At 45.1% G+C, this 25,761-nt stretch overlaps 2 protein-coding genes across 2 annotated transcripts; one reads left to right on the forward strand and one right to left on the reverse strand.

The window, feature by feature from the left end:
- The first annotated feature begins 371 nt into the window (after window positions 1-371).
- On the forward strand, window positions 372-9,756 carry Hap40 (Huntingtin-associated protein 40 kDa). Its single transcript, XM_089588303.1, has 11 exons — window positions 372-476; window positions 645-691; window positions 819-891; window positions 2,285-2,576; window positions 5,630-5,687; window positions 6,437-6,496; window positions 6,621-6,709; window positions 7,512-7,599; window positions 8,252-8,298; window positions 8,373-8,428; window positions 9,160-9,756. The coding sequence occupies exons 1-11, from the start codon at window positions 415-417 to the stop codon at window positions 9,221-9,223; spliced, it is 936 nt and encodes a 311-aa protein (XP_089444429.1). The 5' UTR covers window positions 372-414; the 3' UTR covers window positions 9,224-9,756.
- On the reverse strand, window positions 9,499-25,747 carry frj (membrane bound O-acyltransferase domain containing farjavit). Its single transcript, XM_089588302.1, has 8 exons — window positions 25,594-25,747; window positions 22,702-22,948; window positions 21,266-21,392; window positions 18,476-18,623; window positions 16,891-17,042; window positions 15,745-15,953; window positions 13,901-14,086; window positions 9,499-13,054 (listed from the first exon to the last, which is right to left on the reverse strand). The coding sequence occupies exons 2-8, from the start codon at window positions 22,917-22,919 to the stop codon at window positions 12,709-12,711; spliced, it is 1,386 nt and encodes a 461-aa protein (XP_089444428.1). The 5' UTR covers window positions 22,920-22,948; window positions 25,594-25,747; the 3' UTR covers window positions 9,499-12,708.
- Between the last annotated feature and the right edge of the window lie 14 nt (window positions 25,748-25,761).

A 25,761-nucleotide genomic window follows, 5' to 3' on the forward strand; every position in this document is an offset into this window, starting at 1 on the left:
TTCTATATATATATATATATATATATATATATATATATATATATATAAATGCGTCCTGCATTACTCCGCTGACCAATCACAACAGTGAACAAAATCAACTTTTTAATGTTTGACAATCAAACAAACCAGAGTCTCGTGATTAGCTTCTTGTTTAGGCAACAATAAACGCTTTAACAACTAGCCGATTCTGTTCCCGCCAGCGCTGCCTCGTTTTCATGCGTTCCTCCACGTCGTGGTTCAGGAATACATGTGCGATTGAGATAATCACCGCGTTTTTCCTTTCCTCGCAGTGTCCTCCTCCTCCTCGTCAGCGGTCATCATAAATGCATATTTAGCGGAAGCGTACAAGCAGGCTGGCAACGCTTGAGAAAGACCTGCTAATAAGGGCAGTGCTATTCACACGTCAAAGAAACCATGGAGTCCGGCACGAATGATTTTATGCAGCAATACAAAACTATCTCTTTGAAACTAAAGAAGTAAGTCCTCTTGATCTTGTCGTGCGCGAAGCATAGCGGAGCATTACTTTATATTGGAGGACATTTCTGCGACATGGTCGTTTGTTTTCTGGCCGAGCGCATAAACATTCTTACGTCGTTCAAGTGGTGTATTTTGTGCGATCCCTCATTGACGTTTCCGTCTTTCAGGCGATTTCTCCGCAAACCGAATCTAGCTGAGGTCAGCGACCAATACAGTGAGTTAGCTATATATCTTGTTGCATTCCCGAAGATATCGTTGCATGTCTTCCCGCATTGCAGTAGTTTGCGGGAACAATGCGTCCGTGTGCTGGTTCACCGAACCTCTTTCTCTCACAATTCCAGCTGCCCTTGGAAAACAACTCCAGCACCAAGACTGCCCGCACTATGCTGGGATGTGCAGTCTTGCCGCTGCCAAGTGAGTATATTGATCTGATTGATTATCAGGTGCCGAAGCGGCACTGTGTAACACACAAGTAAGCTAAACTGGGCTAGTCGGAGCAATTGCATCTTCGAAAAACGTAGCGCGAAAAACAAGACACAGGTAAGGTGAAGACAGGACACTGTGTAACACGCCATAATTAATAGAACTCCGGATTTGCCGCCGCGGTGGCTCATTTGCTATGGTGCTCGGCTGCTGACCCAAAAGACGCGGGTTCGACCCCGGCCGCGGCGGCTAAAATTTCTTTGGAGGAGAAATTCTAGAGGCCCGTGTACTGTGCGATGTCAGTGCACGTTAAAGAACCCCAGGTGGTCGAATTTTCCGGAGCCCTTCACTACGGCGTCTCTCATAGCCTTAGTCGCTTTGGGACGTTAAACCCCCCAAAACCAAAACCAAACCAGAACTCCGGATTAATTCCAACCGCACGGGGGAGTTATCGGAAATCTCACTTCAAGCCCGGCCACGGCCGGGTTCGAATCCGCAGCTTAGTGCCAGTAGCACAACGCTACAGCCGCTGATCCAGCGAGATGAAGAATTGTTGATTGATTTGCATTGTCGTAGTGTCAAGTAGGACGGGTGTACCTAATTACACTGGCATTTTACCCTGGCTGGCATTTTAATGTAAGACACAAAGGAAGGTCTTAAGCGGATTTTGTCTGGCCAGCTAAGGTATGCTGCGTGCGGCTGGAAAGATAGACAAAGAATGATGTAAAAATTTGCTTCAAGGACGGAGCGTATCGAACGAAGTGTCCTTTCTTTGAGTCATGAGGGGACAGTGTTGCTTTTCTGTTCGATGTTGCTCACGAATATGTGTGCAGCCCGTATCTCTGGCCCCAGACTCCTTTACTGAAACATCTGCTGCATTACATAAAAAAAAAAAAAGTACAAGCAAGTGAGGCAATGAAGCACAAAACTACATGTTTGGCAGCTGCCGCAGTACGAAGTTTGTTGTAATTTGTGTGTGCACATAATGAAACAGACACTTGCATGCCCTGTAGGCCTTCACACACCTTCGGGCACCTTATTGGTGCATCAGGCCTGGCTATAATAGGTGTCCTTGGCATTTCAGTGTATGCATTTTAGGTTTACACTTTGTCTATTACGCGCATTTTTACTCTTGCAGCCACATGTTACAAATCTTATTAAAGAAAAGTACAGGGCTGTTATCAGTTCAAAAATGTAACAGCTTAGCAGCTGTACCGCAGCCAAACTTTGGTGGAGGTTGAGCGTGTAAACGTTTCGATGGAGAAATTTCAGTGCCCATCAGTGAAACTCAGCCATGTTGAAAACAGAACCAGAGCCTTATAGTCCACTGTGCACATCCGGTGAACAAGGATGCAAATTCCTTTTTTTTTTTCCTCAACGACAGGTGCGAGCAGTCGATGGGGAACACTGCGGCGGAAGCGCAGGCGCTGGCGCAAGGGGCACGGCAGTTCTTCACAGCTGAGGCCGATTCCCACGCGCTGTTGTGCCCGTCCATTGACGAACACCTCTCAGCGGCGGTGCACTGCTTCTCGCGGGCCATCGACCTGTACGTGCAGCTTCAGGAACCGTCCCTTGCTGCCGCGCTGTGCACTGAAGCCGGCCAGTGCCTCCGCTCCATTGACCGCGCACCTATGGCAATGTCGTACCTGCAACGAGCTGTCCACCTGCAGAACAGGGTTTGTCTCTTTGTGTGTGCATGCATATGTGTGTGGTGTACTTCGTGCGATGCTGTGTTCTTCATGTTACTCTCTGCGTTCCCTATCGTCCATAAAGTAGTAAAAAGCTGGCTGTTCAGTTAACCCTTTGAAGGTTTTTGCCGTACATGTACGGCGGCGGTTTTCTGTCCCGCAAGGTCTTTGCCGTACGGGTACGGTTTCGATCTTCCGTTTGAAATTTTGCGCCAAAAGAACAATGCGTGCTCACTGGGGGGTGCTGCCACCTCTTAGGACTTACAAGAAGTGTTTGAATTTTGTGCTGCCTTCTTACGGAGATAAGCAGAACTTATGCCTAGCTTTAGCGCGGCGGCACAGACTGTGGCAACACCCCTTTTGTAGTTTTGGTTTTGCCGCGTGATCGCAACGGAGTCGTGCGAAATTTGAGTTTTCTTTTTGTCAGCACTATCTTGCAGGGGCTGCCGAAGTTGATTTCTATCTTTATTGGCGCTGCTCTTAGCTTGCTTATCACCGTTGCTCGCGAGATATTCTCGCCCTCTGTGGCAACGCGCCTACGCGATTTCGATTCCGCCGCGGGATCGCAACGGAGTCGCGCGAAACGTGTTTTCTCTTTGTGGGCACTGTTTTGCAGAGGCGGCGAAAGTTGATTTCTATCTTTATTGGTGCTGCTCTTAGCTTGCTTATCACTGTTGCTATTCTATTCTATTGAACATTTTCCAGTTGTGAGTGATGCTGTCACAAAAGTACTGTTCCTAATTTTTTTTTTTACTATTTATTCTCGAATATATACATTTTGTAGATTCAAGATCCGCAATAAAGTAATTTGACCACCTGGGAAAGTTTTCTTCAAAATAATTCGACCCTCAAAGGGTTAATTGCTCTGTGTCATCCCTGGGTAGACATGGACCTGTAAATGTACTTGGGCAGGGCATTCGATGCGACGTATATAACCGATAGCCTGCTAGGGTTACAGAGTGGATTCCAGAAGTGAGAAATGTTGCCATTGCAGGAAGATACAGTTGGCATGGATCTGTAAGTGTACTTGGGCAGGGCGTGCAATGCGGCAGACAGATAACTGATGGCCTGCTAAAGTTTGAGTGGATTCCAAACATGAGGAATGTCGCCATAGCAGGAAGATAAGAGATAGCCTGATTATCCTCGATATAATCTGATTGACCCGATCAGGAAGTTTATGCAGATAAGACTGGCTGGGGCCAGCGCAGGGTTAATCGGAGAGCATTGGGAGAGGTCTTTGACCTGCGCTGGACGTAGTTGGGTTAATTATGATGTAGACCACGCGGATGATTGATGAAAAGCTGTGTTAGTAATGCACGTTTTGCATTCACTCCTTGTACGGCAGCCATGATGAATATGTCAGAGGAAAAGCATTTGGCTACGTTACATACGAGAAAAGGGGACAAGGGAGTGAAAGCGAGAAGAAAACTTTAGTTCATTGTGTACTATCAGCGTCAAATGAAATGCGAACCGCGGAAAGCCTGGCCACAGGTCCCACTTACTCATCAGCCTGTCGACAGGAAACACAGGCACGCTCATCCGGTTTGCGATGCTTTTGCTTGCGTTTTCTTTGACGTTCGTTGTCGCTTTTTGCCACTGGAGCGCCACAATCATTCTTTCTAGGTATGGAAGCTTGGGCAGCGCGTTTCCGCTGGCGGGCGCGGCTCTGGCCCGCGTGGGTGAAGCGAGCGCTTTGAATTTGCTTCCGTCATCGCCGTGTTATCAGCGCTCGTCTACGATGCCAAGAAATTATACCGCGGCAAGCAAGCGAGCCAAGAACGCTCGTTTCTCTGAACCACGCGGGCTAGAGCCGCTGCCGCCAGCGAAACCGCGCTGCTCAAGCTTCCATACGTAGAAAGAATGATTGTGGCGCTCCAGTGGTAAAAAGCGACAACGAACGTCAAAGAAAACGCAAGCAAAAGCATCGCAAACCGGATGAGCGTGCCTGTGTTTCCTGTCGACAGGCTGATGAGTAAGTGGGACCTGTGGCCAGGCTTTCCGCGGTTCGCATTTCATTTGACGCTGATAGTACATATGATGCGATCGTGCTGACGGATCTGTTGTGGACAGAAAACAAACAAAACAAATGTTCTCAAAGTTTTCCCACAGGTAGCCACTGAAGTGCGTGGCTTTTAAATATGTGAATTGAAAGTGAATGTGCCTGTGTGCTAAAATTTCAGTGTGCACCAAATGATACTTGGCCAAAATCTACTCGCAGCTGGTGTCCTCATATTTTGCAGTCATGCAGATTCAAGACATGCGAATGCATTACTTTTAAAATTTCTTGCTTGCTTACGGGTTGTTCCACAAGTGAGCAAAATGCCCCTAAATCTGGTGTACTTGCTAATTGCACTTTCAGCTATTAATTTCATTTTACTCATCTTAAAGGTGCACTGAAGAGGAATCTGACCTCGTCTTTTTGCCGCGGGAACTCGATCTACACGTTCCCAGCATTCTTAGAAACTTCGATTTATTGCCCTGTGTGGCTGATTTTCCTAATTAAATTGACTTAACATCCGGCTCCCGCCTTTTTTTTTAATTCTCCCTCGTACGGTGGGCGGAGTCGACCAACGCGTATAGTGCCTTTCAGCCAGTCCCGCGGCGGCTTGCTGCTCTGCCATCGGCGGAGTAATACGTAGTAGTCCGTAGAAGCAAATAGTCCGCGAGTATTTTTTATTTCTGCGGGCTTATTTTGCGGCTATATTATCTGTGAATGAAACTATTTATTCACGGGAATCTAAAAAACAAAATAAAGCGAAAGCAAAGCCTCCACGGAGCTGGCTGCAAGGCACTCCCCGCGTTGGTCGACTCCGCCCACCGTACGAGGGAGAATTAAAAAAAAAAAGGTGGGAGCCGGGCGTTAATTCGATTTAATTAGGAAAATCAGCCACACAGGGCAATAAATCGAAGTTTCCAAGAATGCTCAGAACGTGTAGACTGAGTTCCCGCGGCAAAAAGACGAGTTAAGATTCCTCTTCAGTGCACCTTTAACATAGTTAAAACCGTAATGCATGTTGCGTGTGCTACTTTTTTACACCCAGTGTGCCATGGGCTATGTGGATGCGCTCCAGGAGCTCGCTGCATGCCAGATTGAAACTGGTGGGTATGCTGTAAGATACTGCGCATGTTTTCAAGCCTTGGCTTTGTATATATAATGCCTGTAGCCCAGTACTAACCTGTGAAGCAGAAACATGGAGGCTGATGACAAGGGATGAACTTAAGTTGAGGATAGCGTAGCAAGCTATGGAAAGGAAGGTGATAGGCGGCGTTGCTTTATGCGACAGGAATAGAATAGAGTGGGTTGGGTAACAAACTGGCATTAAAGGGACACTGAGGAGAGCTCTATTAATATTTTTTTTATAGCAAAATCCGATAGTTCGGCATGTCATGGCTTTGTTGCCACTTGGCCGGCAGCGAAAGATGCATTTATTTCCAAGAAATTTGGATTCGAAGTTGAAAAAGTTGTTCCCGCCGCTCTGATTCAAACTTGGGATTCTCCTATGAACTATTGGTTCTAGCAACACTGTTTTGTCCTATGACGTCATGAAGCTTGTACTTGCGAGTTTGGCCTGTGGCGGCGATACCTGCATTTTAGTTCTTGCTCTTTTCTACGTTACAAGAGCTTTGTTGTCAGTATGAATGGCGTTTTTGTAATCAGGAGCTGGTATTCTGTCGATGCAAGCCAACTTCAATTTCTCCTCAGTGTCCCTTTAATGACGTCCTACTATTGGAATGTGAAGCAGAGAGGAAATAACTGATGGTTTGTTCGTATGTAACAACGGATGAGAATGCAATGGAAACAGCTGGTGCAGCTGAGAGTTCATTGTCCTTGTGTTTGTCTATTCTAGGTGATTACTCTGGAGCACTGGCATCATTCACTGAAGTCTACGTGATAGCCCAAGAAAGAAGTGAGTGCCTCAGTTAAAGTTTCCATTTTGACCGGCATTTTTTGCAAGCCTGCTTGAGAGCTTGATGTTATGGCTGGACTTGTTTTTCTCGCTTATTTTGGCTCGTCTTGCTGCACTGGTGTAGGCATGTTAGGTGGCCGATCAATGGGAGCCATGGCAACAATTCTGGCCTCTGCGGAAGTCATGAGACTTCTCCTGCTTCTGGTACTACAGGTAATAATTTTTCTTTACTCACTACATCTTTTGCTGTTCTCTTTTGTGACCCTTCAGACACTTCTTTACTCCCCCCCTACTAAAAAAAAAATTTTTTCTTCTTGAATAATGTATGCAGGCCTGAAGAAAATCAGTTTGTTTTAAAAATGAGTTCATGAGTTCTAGGTTTTTAATGTCCCAAATCGACTCATGTTATGAGGGACGCCGTAGTGGAAAGCTCTGGTTAATTTTGGCCGCCTGGAGTTCTTTGGTGCAAATTTAGATTTATGACGCTCGGCTGCTGACCTGAAAGACGTGGGTTCAATCCTGGTGCAGCAGTCAAATTTCGATGGAGCTGAAATTCTAGAGGCCCGTGTACTGTGCGATGTCAGTGCACGTTAAACGAACCTCAAGTGGTCGAAATTTCCGGAGCCCTTCACTACGGCGTCCCTCATAGCCTGAGTCGCTTTGGGACGTTAAACCCTCATCAACCAAACCAAACCAAATTTAGATTAACTACGTATTTAATTTTGACCGATTGAGATCTTAGCTTTGGTAGAAATCGCATGCCGATATCTAAACGCTTTGGTACAGGAATCTGTTCCACCTTCAGTCGTTCTTAGAGCTCCACTCAGTTGCCGAATTCCATACTGACTCCTTGTCAGGAAAGATCTTAGGTACTGATCTGCACGAATTGCCTGTAAAGTCTTCTGCGATTCACCAGTGACCACCTTCGTTGGCTCTTGGATAGGGAGAACACCTATGTGGCAGTGAATGTCACTGTGTTGCCATTTGTGGCTATGTATATATGTTTTGTTTTCAGCCATCCACCCAGAGGATGCCTGTGGAACATGCGGCCCTGCTCGATCGCTACCTCTACGACAGCCCTGATGAGATAACACCAAGCAAACGTGAGTTTTGCGAGATGTGTCACTCGCAGCAGCACCAAACCAAACCAAATTTAGATGAACTGTTTAATTTTTGACCGATTGAGATCTTAGCCTTGGTAGAAATCGCATGCCGACATCCACCGATATCCACAGCTATGTTCTGGCAGGCCTTAGCAGCAAGACGAAATGGGTGATCTCTCAGTGTTTAGTTTATTTTATATGATGTCTCACTGCTTTGAGCTGACATGAGTGTGCTTTGAAGGAATGGCTGTTTTGATGCTACTGCTACATGCTACTGCGCATGTGTCAGTTCAGCTATTTTGAGATGTCATATAGTATTGATTGTTTTTCGAATCAATGGCAGTTGAAGACTAGCGTCTGTCCTGTGTATTTGTGTTCTTGTCCCGTGTGTTCACTAAGCGCTAGCAAATATGATTCCAAAAGAAGGAATGCTGCTTTGAAGAACAGCAGAAGCATTTTGCTCCCTAGCAAGCAAATGAACATTAGAATAGAGCATGGAACATTATGGGGTGATGTAAGAAAAAGGTGAACTCTCTCTCTCGTAAAAGGCCCAACTACAAATTTGATGCATTTTCTTTCGATACTGCTTTGGTTGTTTGAAGTTTATGCTAGTGGTTTAATTTTCCGCATACTTTTCATGTTGGTTTTGTAGCCAGCTACCTGAGCGAGGATGTCTTTCTGTTGCTGCGATCGCTTGTGGTAAGTTTCGTTTACTTTTGCTTTGCACAGAAGTGTTTCCGGTGCTTGATGAGGTGCCTTGTTTCTGCCCGTAGATGGCTTTCGAAAGCAAGGATCGCGAATCAGTCAGGCTTCTCCAGAGCCATCTGTGGTAAGGCCCTGCTACTAACTTGGCATTTAAGGGGGGACACTGGTCTTGAAAAAAAAATTTTTATTAATGAAGTCACAGTTACGAAATCTTCAGGGAATGTGTATTTTTGTGTGCTGATTCTAAATATGTCATTTAATTTCTTGTAAAACAATTCCTTGAGCACATATGCACTTTTTATGCTAGTATTTTGCGCAGAGTTTTGAAGAAAATTTGCTGCAGGAAATTCGCTGAAATGTATGCCATTTGGTTCTCTTGACACCAAGGAATACAATAAGGGTGAAATTGTCTTCCTGCCTATCATAGAACTTAAGTTTTTTGAAGTTGTCGCTTCAGAAATGAGAAGGAAAGTGTGTATTCCTGTTTCTGAAGTGGCAGCTTCAGTACCCTGTAACTCAAGTTCTATGATAGCCAGGATGATAATTTTACCCTTATTGTATTCCTTGGTGTCAAGAGAACCCAATGGCATACATTTCAGCGAGTTTCCTGCAGCAAATTTTCTTCAGAACTCTCCGCAAAATACTTGCATAAAATGTGCATAAGTGCTCAAGGAATTGTTTTACATGAAATTAAATGACATATCTAGAATCAGCACACAAAAATACCTGTGCCCTGAAGATTTCGTAGCTGTGACTTCATTAATAAAAATTTTCTTTTCAAGACCAGTGTCCCCCCTTAAGGCATAGCTTTAGCATTGTGTATCATAACTGACTTCGATGCCTTGCTTCTTGTAGGCCCTTGCTGAAGGCAGGAGAAAATGAACTTCTCCACGAAGCCGTTGACCGACTTTGCAAATGACTGTGTTACCACGAGTGGCTTTGTGGGAACAGGCTGTTGAAGTACTACAGTGACATCGACGACGCAACAGCTTGATGTCGACATACAACTTGAAAGTTGGTTTCAGCTGTTGCTGCTCAGCTTTGAACGTCAGAGTTCACGCATTGTGTTTTGCATGAGCTCGTGGCTGACAGTGGCTGCCCTGGATGGTGTTGAAAACTGACACATGCAGACTGATTTGCTTGCGAAGCTGTGTGTTGAAATCGGCAGATTGAAAACTCGAGTTACAAGAACCGTCACTTCAAAACCAGGCTGTGCTTTAATCGTTCAGTTTCCAAAATTCACAGAGTGCGCAACTTGTTGCGGGGTAAAATGACTAGCAGGTGTCAAACCATGGTGCGAGTAAGGCAGTAAAGGCGAAAATTGTGACTAGTTAGGAGAGCCATTCATGTGCGGAACGGCAACGTCACATCATGCACGAAACGTGGCAGTATTGTGAAAAATGGAATGGCGAGCTCTCTCATGCGTGAAAAATAAATAACTATATTGTCAAAGCTGACTCGTTTTATGCTGCATTTCTAAGACAGTGACAATAGAAAGACGCTTCCAGTATGTAGGAACTGGGGAATCACCGATTACAATCACAACACTGATCAATCACACCTCATGTTATACCCCATTCACGAGTGCAGTTTGAGGTGTCAGTGGATGAAATAAATAAATATGGCGAAAATATTTGTAATTAGACAAGATGCGAAATTACTAAGGTACCTTGATTGGGGTGTGCCTAGGTTTACGCAAATGTGTTGACGTTTAATGCTTTCCTACAAAAATGCAGTTATTTTGTAGAGCATCGTTAAATTACGCATTATATAGTAAAAAGAAAAAAAAAATCTGGTGTACAGCATGGAAGCACTGGTTGGAAAGTCGGGAAAGAATAATAAAGGCTTTGGAAGTAGCAACCATTGAATCATTTTGGTTTGCAAGAATATTATGATAAAAATGAGCAATTCATATAATCTGGTGTTCTAAAAAATACCGGCAAAATTGCCTGTGTGCATCTATCGAGAAGTAGCATATATAAAGTTAACTTCTGAGAAAGCATGCAATCGGAACACACACAAAAAAAATGCAATGAACATTTCATGCACATTGGTGCGAGCTTGTTCTAAAATACATGCAATTTGAACCCTGAATGTTCTCTCATAGGATGGGAGTAGCAATGAGAATAATCGTACCTCTACAGTAGTTGTGTGTGAGGTCGTTATAGGACTTCCCTGTCAGCGCTTTTTTGAAGGTGCTTTCAGAATGGACATAATCGACTGCTTGCAAGTTAACCTACTTTCGATATTGTACACATTTACACCGACTCCCTTGCCGCCCTTAAGCAGCTTAAGGCTGTCCGGCGCACATTCCAAGTTACACAATTCATTCACCAACTTTGCACAAAATACCCCTGTCCTGTGCGCATACACTGGATTTGCGGTCATGCCCAGGATCCGCATAATATACATGTGGATGCAATGACACACCTTGACACATCCGATATCCCGCCACCTTCCCCTCTTCCCTCAGATCCGTTCCTGTCCCATGTTTCCGAGAAACAGTCTTTGCGTCAGCGAACACGCGCTCTAATTCCTCCGTGTTCGTACCCTCTCCCCCGGAGTCTCACTCGGGAGGAGGAGGTATCTGTGCGCCGGATTCGGGCAGGAGCGGCTCTGACTCCTTCTGTGCGTCATCGGTGGCGTGACACACGTTACGAAGTGACAGACAAGTGTCCCCATTGTGGTGCTGCGCCCGACCAGTGTGATGAAAAACACTTGCTGTGGAGTTGCCCGGCTACAGCTTCCGTGAGACAACGTTTACTAAGAAAGGTTGGCCTGCGATGGGACGTTGCAGACGACTATACCAAGTGGACTTTAGATAATCGCTATATCACGAACTTTTGCCGCTTTTTAAGCGAGGCTTGAACTTTCTTTCCTTTTTCATTATGCCTGATGGCAAACAGCTCGAATAAAAAAAAAAAAAAGTCTGAAGCCTATCTTGATGGAAGGCTCTACTTGGCACCATTTGTCTCTCGGTCAGCCAACCGTGAAATTTTTCTGTTGAAACAAACTTGGAGTTTCTTTTCTCCTATGGTCTTTTGCAACTCGATGAAGCCACATGGACACTGAGAATTATAGCTGTCAACCTAACACTTAATTTTAACACTGCCTCTACCCTGAGTGTGGGCTTGAATTGATGCATGTTGCAACGTACAGAAGTGCTTAGGGAAAGCTTCCATATGGCCTAAGAGAACCGGTCATCATGAAGAGGTAGGTTTGTGGGATGCATTCAGAAGCTGGGAATGAGGTTGCGACTGAAACACTGAGAGAAATCAGTACACAATGCAACTTTGTCAGGAGGAGAAGGCAACAAAGATACCTGAGAAATGAGCATTCAGTATCGTTCAGGCTATCTAGAATTCATATGCGAGATTCTTAGCACAGGTGAAACGAAGGCATAACAGAGAATTGACGCATGCAGATGCTGCCTGTCCCATGCGCTAAGGATCTAAAGTGCGAAAAGCTTTAACCCTTTCAGGCGCCATTTTTTGTTTTCACTGAAATCAATTATTTTTTTACCTAAGTAGTATATCCAGGCCTCAAGAAAGGGAATTTGTTAGTTTTCGAACGTGAAAGACCAGCAGGCCAGTTCTTACAACGATGTGGAGAATTCCGTACAAAGTGTCAGATTTGTTAGAAATAATAACATCGAAATGTTCTCTTGTGTCATGTAAATACCCTAGGGATCGTGGAATCGCTTTGTGTTTGGAAGATTCACATTACGCTCGAAATTGAGCAAAAGCAATCAATGTTTTCACTCGCGGCAAAATCTGTCTGCACAAAAACGGTGGACAAAGTGCTACCTAGCTCACTCTTGTGTGAAATATTATTCACTGCGTTCGCTACATGGTACAAAAAAGCAACTTATTTGCAACAAGAAGGGTACTCAATTGGACTGAAATAATGAAATCACTGTTAAGTGCTCCAGTTTCTCAGAAAAAGCTGTAAGTTTGTCGCTTACACAATTGTGTACAAAGCTCCTGAAAGGGTTAACCAGGGCCTGTAGTTTGTTTTTCACAATCATTTTTTTTTGCCTTTCTGTCATTGGTAATGGCAACCTGATGCTGTGACTGACAGCTAAAGAAACAATGGCATTCGCTGGCTTTGGCATTGAAGGCATGTCTGACCAATGACAAGGAAGCAAAGGTATGAACCAGAAAAAGAATTGGTGCAAAGTACGATCCACATTTGGAATTAATCTCGCAGTGAGCTGCACTCGGGTATTGGATCGATGCCTTGCCCCGACTTCTTTTCCTGACAAAATCACGACAGGGGAAGACAAACATTTGTGGAATTTGCTCAAGAGGATAGGATAGAATTATTGATTGCTATCGCTTGTGGTTTCCACGCCCCCACTGTCGACAGTAGTGCTCTTTCCCTTTCCTCCTTTCCCACATTCGACTAGTTGAGCTTGGCACTTGGTGTGCGGTGCAGTGGCACCATAAACCGCCAGAGGAGGAGGATGGCGACGTAGAGGTGCCCCACAAAGTAGACGGAGTGGTAGTACTGCCAGATGCGTTCGACGTCGAGCAGCAGAAATGCGGCCAGCATGTAGGTGAAGGACTGCATCTTGCAGAACCAGAGGAGCAGGCGGCCAACTAGGCGCCCCACGATGGTGCGCCGTCGCTGCACCACCACCTCGAGCTGTTCCTCGCCGACAATGTAGGCGGTGGAGGTGACCAGGCAGAGGAAGTAGCCTGGCTCCAGCCCATGCCAGATGGCGCTCAGGGTCATTGTCAGCAGCGCCCTGTGGGATAGGGGTGGAGCTTGCTTTATTGCTGCAATAGCTGCATGGTCTACACTTTAGGGACACCACGTCTCGTGCGTCTACGCCAAGCCGCAGCGCCCCTAGCGGCCGTGCCGGAAACCACCGAGTGAGGAAGGATTGAGAGATGTCAAAGCACATTTCAAGTGAGGAGAAACGGCGGGCTTCACATGACAGCTGTATCTTTCCTCTCGTCGTGGCCATCTCCTCGCAACGCCAAGTGTGACCGACCGAGCTCGAGCGTGGAGTTTGCGTTTCATGCTACATTTACTGCACCTTTCCTTCGGTCGTAACCACCTGCTCTCAGTGTTAAGTATGCCCAAAGTGCCCAGTTGATGTCTGGTGACCCTGAAGACACAGTTACTGGCCACACTATCATAGTGACTTGTAAGGCATGAATCCCATCGTGGGTAGCAAGCTGTTTCGCACAAAGCTGATGTTCATACATCTCTGACATATGGCTATGAACAGACGTCATATAATCAGTACTGCCTAGGAGACAACCATAATCAATAACTTTGGTTTGAGTTGCTAAAGCTGTTGCATTTTACCGATGTACAGTCTTTGTCAAAAGTCCTAAGGCCACAGCAGCTGCAGCGAAATGAATGTTCCTAGAATGCTCCGTGTAGCGTATTATTCAAAACACAAGTCAAGCAGGAAGCTTCTCTACCGAAAGAAGAAACCTTCTGCTAGCATTTCAAGGTCATTCGGTGTTTAATAGTGCCATAATGGTTCTGTTATTTGGATGAAGCGAAAGGCCTTTGGCCTTAAGACTTTTGACCAAGACTGTACATCAAAGTGCACCAACAGCCAGGTGTGCAGTCTCACCTGAGTGGCTTGGGCAGTGGCAACCGCTTGTAGAAGTAGACGGCCAGCCAGAACTGGACGGTGCGGTTCCAATTCCGGATGCCCATACGCATGGTGGTGGTGAGCTCGGCCTGCGCCTCGTCAATATTGTGGATGGTCTCATAGTCATACTCGTGCTGCTCCCACTGGCCGCTCTTGCCCTGCCACCTGGTGGGTGAGATGGGTCATGTGAAGAGCCCCTGAAAAGTCTCCTTTCTTGTGTTCATGAGGGCGCCACTAATTGGTTTTTGAGGAAAGGAAATGGCGCAGTATCTGTCTCACTTATCTCAGGGAACACCTGAACTGCCCCCCTGTAAGTGAAGGGAGGAAGGTGGGAATAACAGAAGAGAGAGAGAAAGAGGTGCTGTAGTGGAGGTCTCCGGAATAATTTCGACCACCTGGGGATCTTTACCATGCACTGTCATCCCACAGTACTCTGTTCGCCTCCATCGAAACGCGGCCGCCGCGGTCGGGTTCAAACCCGGGTACTCCGGCTCGGTAGACGAGCACCTTACCACTGAGCCACCGCGGCGGGTGGCGCCACTGTTCAGCCACAGAAACCCAACAGCGCCGCCGCGGTGGCTCAGTGGCTATGGTGCTCGGCTGCTGACCCAAAAGACGCGGGTTCGATCCCGGCCGCGGCGGCTGGAATTTCTTTGGAGGAGAAATTCTAGAGGCCCGTGTACTGTGCGATGTCAGTGCACGTTAAAGAACCCCAGGTGGTCGAAATTTCCGGAGCCCCTCCACTACGGCGTCTCTCATAGCCTTAGTCGCTTTGGGACGTTAAACCCCATAAACCAAACCAACCAACCAAACCGAAACCCAACAGCCTGCTCTACAGTTATTAGTGGCATATAACAAACTTTTGTGCAAAATTTTGCTGTAAAAATTAACCGCTCGTATTCTGCACTGGAAAGCTTACTAATTATCTTTCTTGTGGTTTGAAAATGCTATTTAGGAGTGGTAATGTTTGTTTTCAATGGAAACAAAAAATGGTGCCTGAAAGGGTTAAGGGGGGACACTGGTCTTAGACCTATTTTCCTTATTTTTTGTCCAGTCCTAATGAAACTGTACCACCTTGCTCAGTTTTTTACACTGGTTTCAAAAATGAAATTACCTTTCTCATAAATTAGTTGGTTCCCAAGATAATTTTAATTAGTCGTTCATTAGTACCTCAGTGCAAAAAAACACTGCTCAATAAAATCATTTTTAACCAATGGCTACATAGTATGGTGAGTAAGGAGTGCAATAATCAAAACCATTTTTCCATTTTACCCTCATTAGTAATTTTACAGTACTTGCAATATCAATATTCAAGGCATAAATGTAATGCATTGATACTTTGCGAAATTATAAATTTTTGAAGTGCAACTGCACAAATCTGCTTCGATTATTGCACACACTGTGCCTCCAGCTTCCCTTAGCAAACAATATGACATCTCTATCTGTCCTAGATGTTGAGATATCAACATAAAAGACAGCCATTAAATTCTCTGCTCTTGCATAAATTCAGCTCACATGATGATCTGAATTCAATATTATGGTCAAAATTCTGATTTATTGAAGGAAAAAATTGGTGCAGTTGGAAAATAATAGCTGGAGATTCCACAAATGTCACTCTTTGAAAACCGATTGTTTTTGGTCATTTTTTGGTCTCGAAAACCAGTGTCCCCCCTTAATATATTTTCATTAGTGATAGAAAACATAGCCAAGTCAGCGTCAAATTTTTAACGCAGTTAAAAGTGAAGAGCTTGAATTCTGCACAAACTGTCAGTGCACAAAGAAGTGTGCGAAACTACTTCCAAGAAGTGAATAAAAATACGAACACATTCAGCAGCCCGTCAACGTCGGTTGGCCCAACTCCAGGGGCTGCCTTGGACTCGGCCGGGTAGACGCCAAGGCCAGCCATGATGCAGACACACTCGCCCAGCACAAAGCCAATGTAGAGCCGCAGCCGGAAGATGATGAACACGGGCGTCAGGTACAGCAGCTTGTACAGCAGCCCACGCTCGTAAAAGTCGTCGGTGCCAAAAAACTGCGCGTCACAGTGCTTGTTACGACCTGAGCACGAGGGCAACCATTCTTAAATAAAGATTAGTGCTAAACGCAGGAAAATTGATGTTGATCCACTGAAGCTTGCAGTGTAAAAGACGCTGGGGAAAGAGCCGTATACGAATGTTCACAAGGCAGTTCCTGCATCCAAGTTTCTTTCAATAACTAGGTTTGTAACTCACGATGGCTTTCGCTGTGATATTACAATTAGCACATCATTATGGCTGAACTGGCAGCATTATGCAAGCTATAACATTATATGAGAAAGCATGAGATGTTGTATATCTGTAGTCCGTCCGCAAAAATTTGAATGGTGAAACTTGTGATGCGTAGGCAGACTGCTACATCACAGTCCGTATATGAATGGCCACACGGCAGCTGTTACATCCAAGGTTTTTTTTTCAATTATATTTAGGTTTGTAACTCGCGATGGCTTTCACAATGGTATTACTATTAGCAGATTGCTATGGCTGAACTGGCAGCATTGTGCAGGCTAGAACATTGTATGAGAAAGCTTGATATGTTTTATATCAATCTGTCCACAAAAATTAGAATGGTGAAAATCATGATGTGTAGGCAGACCGCTACATGTTATTCTCATTAACCTGCCACCCGGCCCACATATTCTGTGGCAGTTGCATCAAGCTTACTTCAAGGCTTGTGTAAGCTACGACAGAGCACCTGAGTTAAGCCTAAAGCTTAACTTAAGGCTTAACTTTCAGGCGGCACATTAAGGTGTGTAGGCAGACCGCTGTGTGTTATTCTCACTAAACTGGCCGCCCGGCCCACACAGTCTGTGGCAGTTGCATCAAGCTTACTTCGAGGCTTGTGTAAGCTACAACAGAGCACTTGGGTTAAGCCTAAAGCTTAACTTTAGGCTTAACTTTCAGGTGGCACATTAAAGCAGCCATATCACTCACATCGGGTGGGAAGACTTGCACGAGTGCCAGCCAGAGCAGCGCGTATAGTGGCACCACCTTCATGCGGCTCAAGCACATGCTCTTGCGGTCAACTGCGTCCAGGTAGGGGGCGTTCAGGAAGTCGCGGTACGTCCTGTACCGGTAGTATGGCCCTGCATTTGGAAGGGGCCAGCTTATGCTGAGAGTTTTCGCAGCTTTATGAAGAAAGCCACATTTCTGTCTCCAAATTCATCAAATCTCAGGTATTTATGAGCAGTTATTGCTCTCAACATTCAGCTATAGTCGGATACAACCTAAATCTGCAGTGAAGCTCCGCCCACATTCAGCCTCCACGCACAGAATTCCTCCATGGCGAAAAAGTAGTCCGCTGCTTAAACGTTTCTCGTTACCTTAGCAAGAAGCTTATCGCAAGAAAAAAATTGGCTCTGGACTTTTGATATGTGTATTGTTTGATATAGTCAAACATTAAAAAACTTCTTTCGTTTACTGTTGCAATTGGGCGGCAGAGTAATACAGGACGCCGCGGACCGCGGCCCAGTGTTAGCAACTGCTGTTTTTTTAAGTTGTATCCTACTATAGTAACCTAGTAACACTATCATCATCTTCATCAGTCCGACTGCACCCACTGCACGCGTTAAAGACCTCTACCATGTCTCTCCAATTAATCCTCCCCTTGTAACCTAGCCTTGCTTAATTTGACTGCCTCTTGGCATTGCTGTTAACTACAGCTGTACTCAATAAATGCATACTCAGCAATGTACAATGCCACACACTCTGGTTTGTTCCTTGCGAGATACCTGTTAAGTTGTGCTCCTTAACCCTTTCGCTCCCAGGTTTTTTTTCTCACATCTGCACACACCCTGCTGGGGTTTTTTTTTTTCATTTTAGTTTCCTGGAAATTTTTTGCTAGTAACGCACTAAAATGCTCTGCAGGACATGTAGACATGTTTATTCATGATAATCTTATAGATATTAGTTGTAATGAATGAAATCTTCCAGCACCAATCTGGCCTGTCGGATTTCCTCTTCTTATGCAGATTTTTCGGTGGCAGGGGGACTTCATCGCTGTCATCACTCGACAAGGCACTTAGGTGGGCTCCTTCCTCGTTCTCATTATCATTGGACTCCGAATTCACAAGCAATTTTGAATTTCTTCGTCCGTCAAAGCGCGGACGAGTGTGGCACACAGCCTCATGGCTGAGGTGCGCAGACCAGAACGAAGTGACTCGGATGTGGAAACATGCGCGCCATCTTTTGTTTAAAATTTATCCTACAAGATCTATGAATTTACGGAGTCTCTCCATAGATGGTGCTACATTCTTGCATAGTTTTTTTTTTACATGAGTATTATCGGGAGCGGCAGGGGGTGAGTTAAAAAGCCAAAAACGAGTTAACTCGGGAGAGGCAGGGGGTGTGCATATGTGGTAGCCTGAGTTATCTCGGCAGTGAAAGGATTAAGGGTTAAGAGCCTTGCTACATGGCTTGGAAGCACACCCCTTGGGCTGTATATTTTTGACAAAGACTGTACCTGTTATGATTTGTAAATATATACAGCCTGAAAGGTGTCACAGTACTTATTCCTCACCTACAAGGACCCCGATATAACAAAAGGCATAGTCAATGACATCCCAGAAGCTGGCCTTCATGTCGCCTTCTTCGTACTCCTGCTTGTCACTCGTTTTCTCCTGGTGTTCCTCGTGGACAATTTGCTGTTCCATGGCCAGACCCGCCATCTGCACGTGGCAAACATGGTGCAAAAGAAAGCACTGACTTTGACGACGTCATCAAGGGCTCTATAAAGCACTTTTACATTGGCAGCTTTATGGTGGACCCATGAGAGTGCCCTAAGTGATAGCCAGGGACAAAAAAAAAATGGCTGAGGCTTAACATGGTTAACCCTGGTCAGATGCGAAGCATATTGATGGCTAGGCTTGGTAATACATGGCTTTCCTTGGTTGAATACTTGGTCATTTTAATACAACCACTAGAAGCCTTCGTCGTGGGGGAAGACAACGGCACGGCTACAGCGGAACGCCGACTAACCCCCCCGAGACGCGCGTTGGGTGAGCGCCTGGATTGCCACGGAAGCCGTGTCCGCCTGCCCGGTGGAGCGAGTGTTTCACCTACACCGAGTGTGAATGCGCATTCGAAATGCGCAGGAGTGTGACGTCATGTATCACGTGATTTGGAGGCGCACAACCACAGCGACGGCGCGAGGTGGGCCCCCGTTTCTCCACTGCCGTGACGTCATCGTGTCACGTGGTGTGACGTCATGTATCGCGTGATTTGGAGGCGCACAACCACAGCGACGGCGCGAGGTGGGTCCCCGTTTCTCTACTGTCGTGACGTCATCGTGTCACGTGGTGTGACGTCATGTATCACGTGATTTGGAGGCGCACAACCACAGCGACGGCGCGAGGTGGGCCCCCGTTTCTCTACTGTCGTGACGTCATCGTGTCACGTGGTGTGACGTCATGTATCACGTGATTTGGAGGCGCACAACCACAGCGACGGCGCGAGGTGGGCCCCCATTTCTCCACTGCCGTGACGTCATCGTGTCACGTGGTGTGACGTCATGTATCACGTGATTTGGAGGCGCACAACCACAGCGACGGCGCGAGGTGGGCCCCCGTTTCTCTACTGTCGTGACGTCATCGTGTCACGTGGTGTGACGTCATGTATCACGTGATTTGGAGGCGCACAACCACAGCGACGGCGCGAGGTGGGCCCCCGTTTCTCCACTGCCGTGACGTCATCGTGTCACGTGGTGTGACGTCATGTATCACGTGGTGTGACGTCATGTATCACGTGATTTGGGGGCGCACAACCACAGCGACGGCGCGAGGTGGGCCCCCGTTTCTCTACTGTCGTGACGTCATCGTGTCACGTGGTGTGACGTCATGTATCACGTGATTTGGAGGCGCACAACCACAGCGACGGCGCGAGGTGGGCCCCCGTTTCTCCACTGCCGTGACGTCATCGTGTCACGTGGTGTGACGTCATGTATCACGTGATTTGGAGGCGCACAACCACAGCGACGGCGCGAGGTGGGCCCCCGTTTCTCTACTGTCGTGACGTCATCGTGTCACGTGGTGTGACGTCATGTATCACGTGATTTGGAGGCGCACAACCACAGCGATGGCGCGAGGTGGGCCCCCGTTTCTCCACTGCCGTGACGTCATCGTGTCACGTGGTGTGACGTCATGTATCACGTGATTTGGAGGCGCACAACCACAGCGACGGCGCGAGGTGGGCCCCCGTTTCTCTACTGTCGTGACGTCATCGTGTCACGTGGTGTGGCGTCATGTATCACGTGATTTGGAGGCGCATAACCACGGTGAAGGGCTGAAGTGGTAGCTAAAGTAGTATGCTTCGCATTAAAACACTCGCTGTGCTGTGCGATGCCTAGTATGTTTTAGACACAAAGCATGACAATTAAGTGACATAAGACTGAATAACACAAATAAGAGTTTGGTTAACTTGCTTCCTAGTTTTGCGTGCATCTTTATGGAGCTGCTGACAGCATCCAGAAAGGGCGGCAAACCGACAATTAGCCGGTCACTTGACGAGAAATTCCGACAGGCCTTTGTAGCTATGTCAGAGAGGGCTGCAGGGCTGTTTTGTTCAAAAGTTGGGCAACATCATTAAAGAATTATGTGGGCATGTGTGTTGTTTAAATACAAAGGTAAAAAGATTGGCGAGATAGAGCTTTCTAGATAAAGAAGCATGAGAACATGTGTTGCAATAAAGAGCATTCTAGGCTGTGCACAAAGCAGAGTTTTCAATGGCTAAAGTCAATGTAGCCAAGCTTTCATTTCTTCCTTATGTAATGTCCTCTGTGAATGTTTGAGTAAAAATAAATTTATTCTTTTCTCTTTATTTGTTTGCTTTTATGTTTTATAGTTTTTATTTGTGCCTAGGAATGCGCATATACTGCAGATATGCCACATATGTGCATAATGTCATATACTGTGCATATAATAAATGTGAGTTGAAACCTCAAGCTCTTGAGTGGCTCCAGTTATCTTTGTCGCGAAGAAAGATAACACGTGGAGATTCTCTGTAGGCTATTGTTGCCAGAATGCCGCTACAGTAAAAAAGAAAAAGATCTGTACTCGCTTCCATGCAAAGGCGATGCTGTCAACTGCCTTACTAGTTTTCCTCGGCTGATTTCATATAAGGTTATTGGCAAACACCAATGGGCCCGACTGGCAAAGAAAAGACTGCTTTTGTAACACCATGTGAACTTTACGAGTATAACGTTATGCCCTTTGGACTATGCAATATTAGTGCTCATGGGCCATTTCTGGCTTTCTTCGACAACAGAAAATCATGTTTTTTGCACTGTAGATTTCATGCGCAATGAATTGCCTACCCTGAGAGTGAGCATCATCTGAATGAGGTTGGTGATGCCCGGCGGCGGATTAGTGCTCCACATCTTCAGGTACTTGAAGAATGCCAGGTACCCAAAGCAGAAAACGAAGCTGGCCTTTGCCCGATATCTGCAATTCGTGAGCACATGGACACGCACTATAAATAGACACTGTGAGAATGATGCATCGTTCTCACGGCAAGTCTGCATTGAAAAGTCTGTTGAGATGCGCTCAGGTATAGATGAGTAAAAGAAACTGGGTTTGCTTTCGTAGCCAGTCTATAATTCACTCTATAATCCAGTAATCCAGTCTATAATCTCCGGTCATGCGACCACCTTCTTTATATTATGTTTTGCAATTACCTCATTTGTTTTATCATGGATTCCACCTTCAAATTCTGGAATTAACCTAGTGTGCAAGGTGCCTTCAAAGTTTTTCACCTTGCCTGGAAACATTAAGTGCGGAGAGTGACGGACTATGATAGAAATTTGCCATTCTTGCCACTTAAGTGTTGTCAAAACTTTTGCAATTACTTAAGAGGTAACATGTAAAAACAGTGGACATGAAGAAATGGAGGACGGGAATGAGATTTATCTGTGGTTTTCAAATAAATTTAGTTGTCGCTGCAGAGCTGTTATGTGCGTGTTGCTTCTCCTCCTTGTATAGTGTTCTGTGTTTGTTGTCGCATGTAACATTATGTAAGCTGCTTGTGTGGTTTCCAACCTCAAAATACATATTTGAGTACTGGATACTTAAAAAAATTTTTCTTCATACATTCCTGCGTTTTTCATTTCTGTTGAACACAGTAAATCACTCATCAACTTAGCAGTGGAGATACTAAACGTACAGCTTTGTGAAAAAAAATACTAAACTCGACAAAAATGATGGAAAGAAGTAACATTACAACTTTATGACAGCCCGTACAGGTTCTTTGTTCACAGTAAACAAAATGTTAATAACCACAATTATTTACTGTATCTACTGCAGTAATAAATTCATCCCCTATATGTTCGTGCTTAAAGTTTTGTGCAAATTTAATTGACCACAAAGTATAATTTATCTCATGTTATTGGGCACACTTTATAAATAGCACCAATTTTTTTGTTACAAAAGAATGCAATCATTACGTTAAAAAATAAGTATTGTGAAATATGACATTGCGCATATCTCGGGGACAACTTCACGCATTTGGCTTATCAAATGGCATTTTGTGCTGGCAAATCACGAATGCATTCCAGCTCGCCTAGTATTAAAACCGTTCTGAAGCACAGGCAATATATTCTGTGCCGATTTCGAGAAAATTAATTTGAACAGCCTTGTACACAGATCTTTTTTTCTGAGAAAGCTGTATAGCTTTCCTTTGTAGCCGTATGGCTGCGCTCGGGTGGATGCCAATGAGTAATTACTCCCTTATTATAGATCTACAGTGTTTGCTCACTTGATGGAGCAGGAGGTGATGATGAAGGCATTGACGACGCTGACTAGGCACGGGTGCATGGCATGGCGCCCTGACACTATCAGGACCAAAAAGGCGCCCAGTGCAGTGCAGTAGACTCGGCGGTGCCGCACTTCCTTGATGCGGTGCACAAAGTTGCCGGCCACGATGGAGACCACGAGCAGGCCAACATAGGCGAAATCCGTCAAGCTGAGGGCCATGGCAGAGCACGCTTTGTGGCGACCTGGAGCTGTGAAAAGAGCACCAAGCAGTTGTTACTATAATTAGACTTGGTGTAGTGCATAGTTTTTGTCGAACATATCAAGTCGGTGAACACATGACTGGGGAGAGTTATGCTGTACAATACAAAACTCGACTGGCCTGACATGGTAGCAATGAAGAACCAGGATATGATGCTGCACATACTGTATACAGCACACAGTCTTTGTCGAAGGTGAACAGGCTTGTGTTAGAGCATATTCACAAAACTGTGTCCAGAGCATGTGGTGGTGGTGTTTTAATGTTTCAGGATCATGTTTGAAAGGTACAGAAAAATCAAATGAGCATCACCTGACTTCCTGATTTTGCGCATGTGTGAGACACCTATATAAGCTTCATGGCTGCGCTCCCTTAGCGACTACAGCCATCATGTGCAAGACCATATATATATATATATATATATATATATATATATATAAACGTAATTCGGTTGACACACGGTAGAAAAACAACAACTTTATTCTAACGTTTCGACCAGGGTCTGGCCTTCGTCAGTCTGGCCATCACTCTGACGAAGGCCAGACCCTGGTCGAAACGTTAGAATAAAGTTGTTGTTTTTCTACCGTGTGTCAACCGAATTACGTTTATGTTCTACCGGATCCATCCGATCTTCACCCCCTTCTTATATATATATATATATATATATATATATATATATATATATGCATGCATGCCTCTAAGTAGAGTGAAAGCAACCCCAGTAAAGAGAAAAAAACCATTGGAACCAAATGGACATTCCATTTGGTTTTCAAGTGGATTTTTCAATTCAAGCCAATTGGTTTCAGTTGTGTTCTTAGCCACCCGACCAATTGGACCCAATAAGCCAGGTAGTTATTACACCCATAGGATATTTACAAAATATAACTCACAATTAAGTTTTGCAAAATATGCAGTGTGAGAAACACCTCTACAACTTAACGTATTATTAATGTGAAAAAGGAAAAACTGCTTTGTGAGAACTGCAAGGAGACACTGCCTAGTGCTAATCAGCATTTTTACTACAGAATTTAGAATAGCATGCTTTTATGAAAATCAAGGCCAACAGACATGCATACATCACACACAAGAAATGCTATACATTCAGGCACTAGTAGTATGTATTAGCTCAATATACACATCCAGAGAACGCACTTCTGCTCCAATTTATATATTCGATTTATGAGGCTCTCATCGAGCGGCCAGTGGTGCCCACTGAGCGCAGTTATTTAATTTAATTTCAACTGCGGTGGTGGTGCAGATGATGAATACATTTAGTAGGTTAAGCTGCTGATAGCTCTTATTAGAAGAACCACATTAGTTCTGCCTTGTTTGTCAAATATGCAAACATTCATATGGATATGTTGGGTGTAGTTGGGAAGATGAATTGGTTGCAATGGGTAAGACCGATTGCGCTCACCAATTGGAAACCCTCCTAGACCAATTGGATAGTCCATTTGGACTATTCATTATTGGAACACCACTCCAATTAGAACCAGTTGGAAACTGTTTTTTTTTTTTTTAACTGGGACAATGAACCGAACTGACTCACTCTATTTTATATTACAGCTATTCTGGTTCATAAGCACCACAAAATGCATTCAGGTCTCTTGCAGTTCTTTCAATATATGTGGCACCAACAACCAGCTGGAATATATCATGCTTTTGCTAGGCAAAAAAGCTGTTTTAATTCGACTGAACTATACTGGCCGTAGTGTGCGCTTTTAATCACAAAATGAGGCATAAATTCTCGAGACCGCCGGGGCGCGCATAAGTGCCTGAAGTAGCAAAAGCTTATTTGTTCGATATATGCACAATCAAATACAGCGGCGCGCAGCTGAATATATATAGCGGAACTGTTTCTCAGACTTAACAGGAGATACCGACATTTATCTAAAAGCTTAAGCTAGCCAAAACTGCTGCTTTCGCGCGAAAATTCCTTCGTAATATATATCTGATTTTGCGCATTCTTACCCGGGTAAAAAAGCACACATCTACAGCATCTCCCGGAAGAGCAATCTGGGTATTCAGCACAAATTAGTAAGTGGAGACTGCATGGACAATTCAATTAGTCGACATATTATATGTGGTATGACATATATGTCTACATATCTTCGGGACATTTTAATATATGTCACGTAAATGAAATCGACAACAAGGATCTGTCAATTTTAGTTACTTGCCTCGGCGTTTGAGTTTATTACATTGCATGCACTAAAGTAAATCCGTCAAAACAACAACTCTCATTGAGCTCAGAGCCGTTAGAAAAGCCACCGTAGCAGAAAAACAATCTCTAACTTCCCGTTCAAAGCGGTTTCGAGAACGGAAATCCGCCTTTGCTGTTAAGCTTTTGTGCATGAGGGGAAGTTATCACTCAGGGTGCGCGCTCTAACTATTACGTGCATGCGTTGTGCATTCACGTTGTACTCACGCTGTTTTGATCGAAACGGCGTTGTCTTGGGCTAAAGGTCAAATAACTGTCAGAAAATAAATTGAGGCAAACGTGCCTGACCGCCAGTTTTAGCGCTCCGAACCCCAGGGCTCGCGCGAGAACGCGCCTTATCGTCGTCTTTGATCGAGCGGCCGTGTTTAGTACGCTCGAAATTCGGATTGCTCAAGTAAAAACAGATTACGACTTACCTGACTTGCACTGTTAAACTGCTTTCATTTTACGTAGCGGTCGTTGTTTCGCTGAATGAAGTCTATGGAAGTTTTGACATTGCTTTCGGACACAACCGTTGGAACATGGAGGAAAGAAGGAAAAGGAGAAGGTTTCCTTCCTCCATGCGTTGGAACGAGGAGTGGGAA

Source organism: Amblyomma mixtum, chromosome 4 (assembly GCF_055824585.1).
Source record: "Amblyomma mixtum isolate Tamu chromosome 4, ASM5582458v1, whole genome shotgun sequence".
NCBI classification, from domain to species: domain Eukaryota; kingdom Metazoa; phylum Arthropoda; class Arachnida; order Ixodida; family Ixodidae; genus Amblyomma; species Amblyomma mixtum.

Coding starts and splice junctions, on each gene's coding strand:
- frj (XM_089588302.1), bottom strand. CDS start 22,919: ATGGCCCTCAGCTTGACGGATTTCGCCTATGTTGGCCTGCTCGTGGTC. Junction 17,043..18,475: donor TTATATCGGGGTCCTTGTAG/GTGAGGAATAAG, acceptor TTCCAAATGCAG/GGCCATACTACCGGTACAGG. Junction 13,055..13,900: donor CCACTGCCCAAGCCACTCAG/GTGAGACTGCAC, acceptor CCTATCCCACAG/GGCGCTGCTGACAATGACCC.
- Hap40 (XM_089588303.1), top strand. CDS start 415: ATGGAGTCCGGCACGAATGATTTTATGCAGCAATACAAAACTATCTCT. Junction 477..644: donor ATCTCTTTGAAACTAAAGAA/GTAAGTCCTCTT, acceptor TCCGTCTTTCAG/GCGATTTCTCCGCAAACCGA. Junction 6,710..7,511: donor TCCTGCTTCTGGTACTACAG/GTAATAATTTTT, acceptor TTTTGTTTTCAG/CCATCCACCCAGAGGATGCC.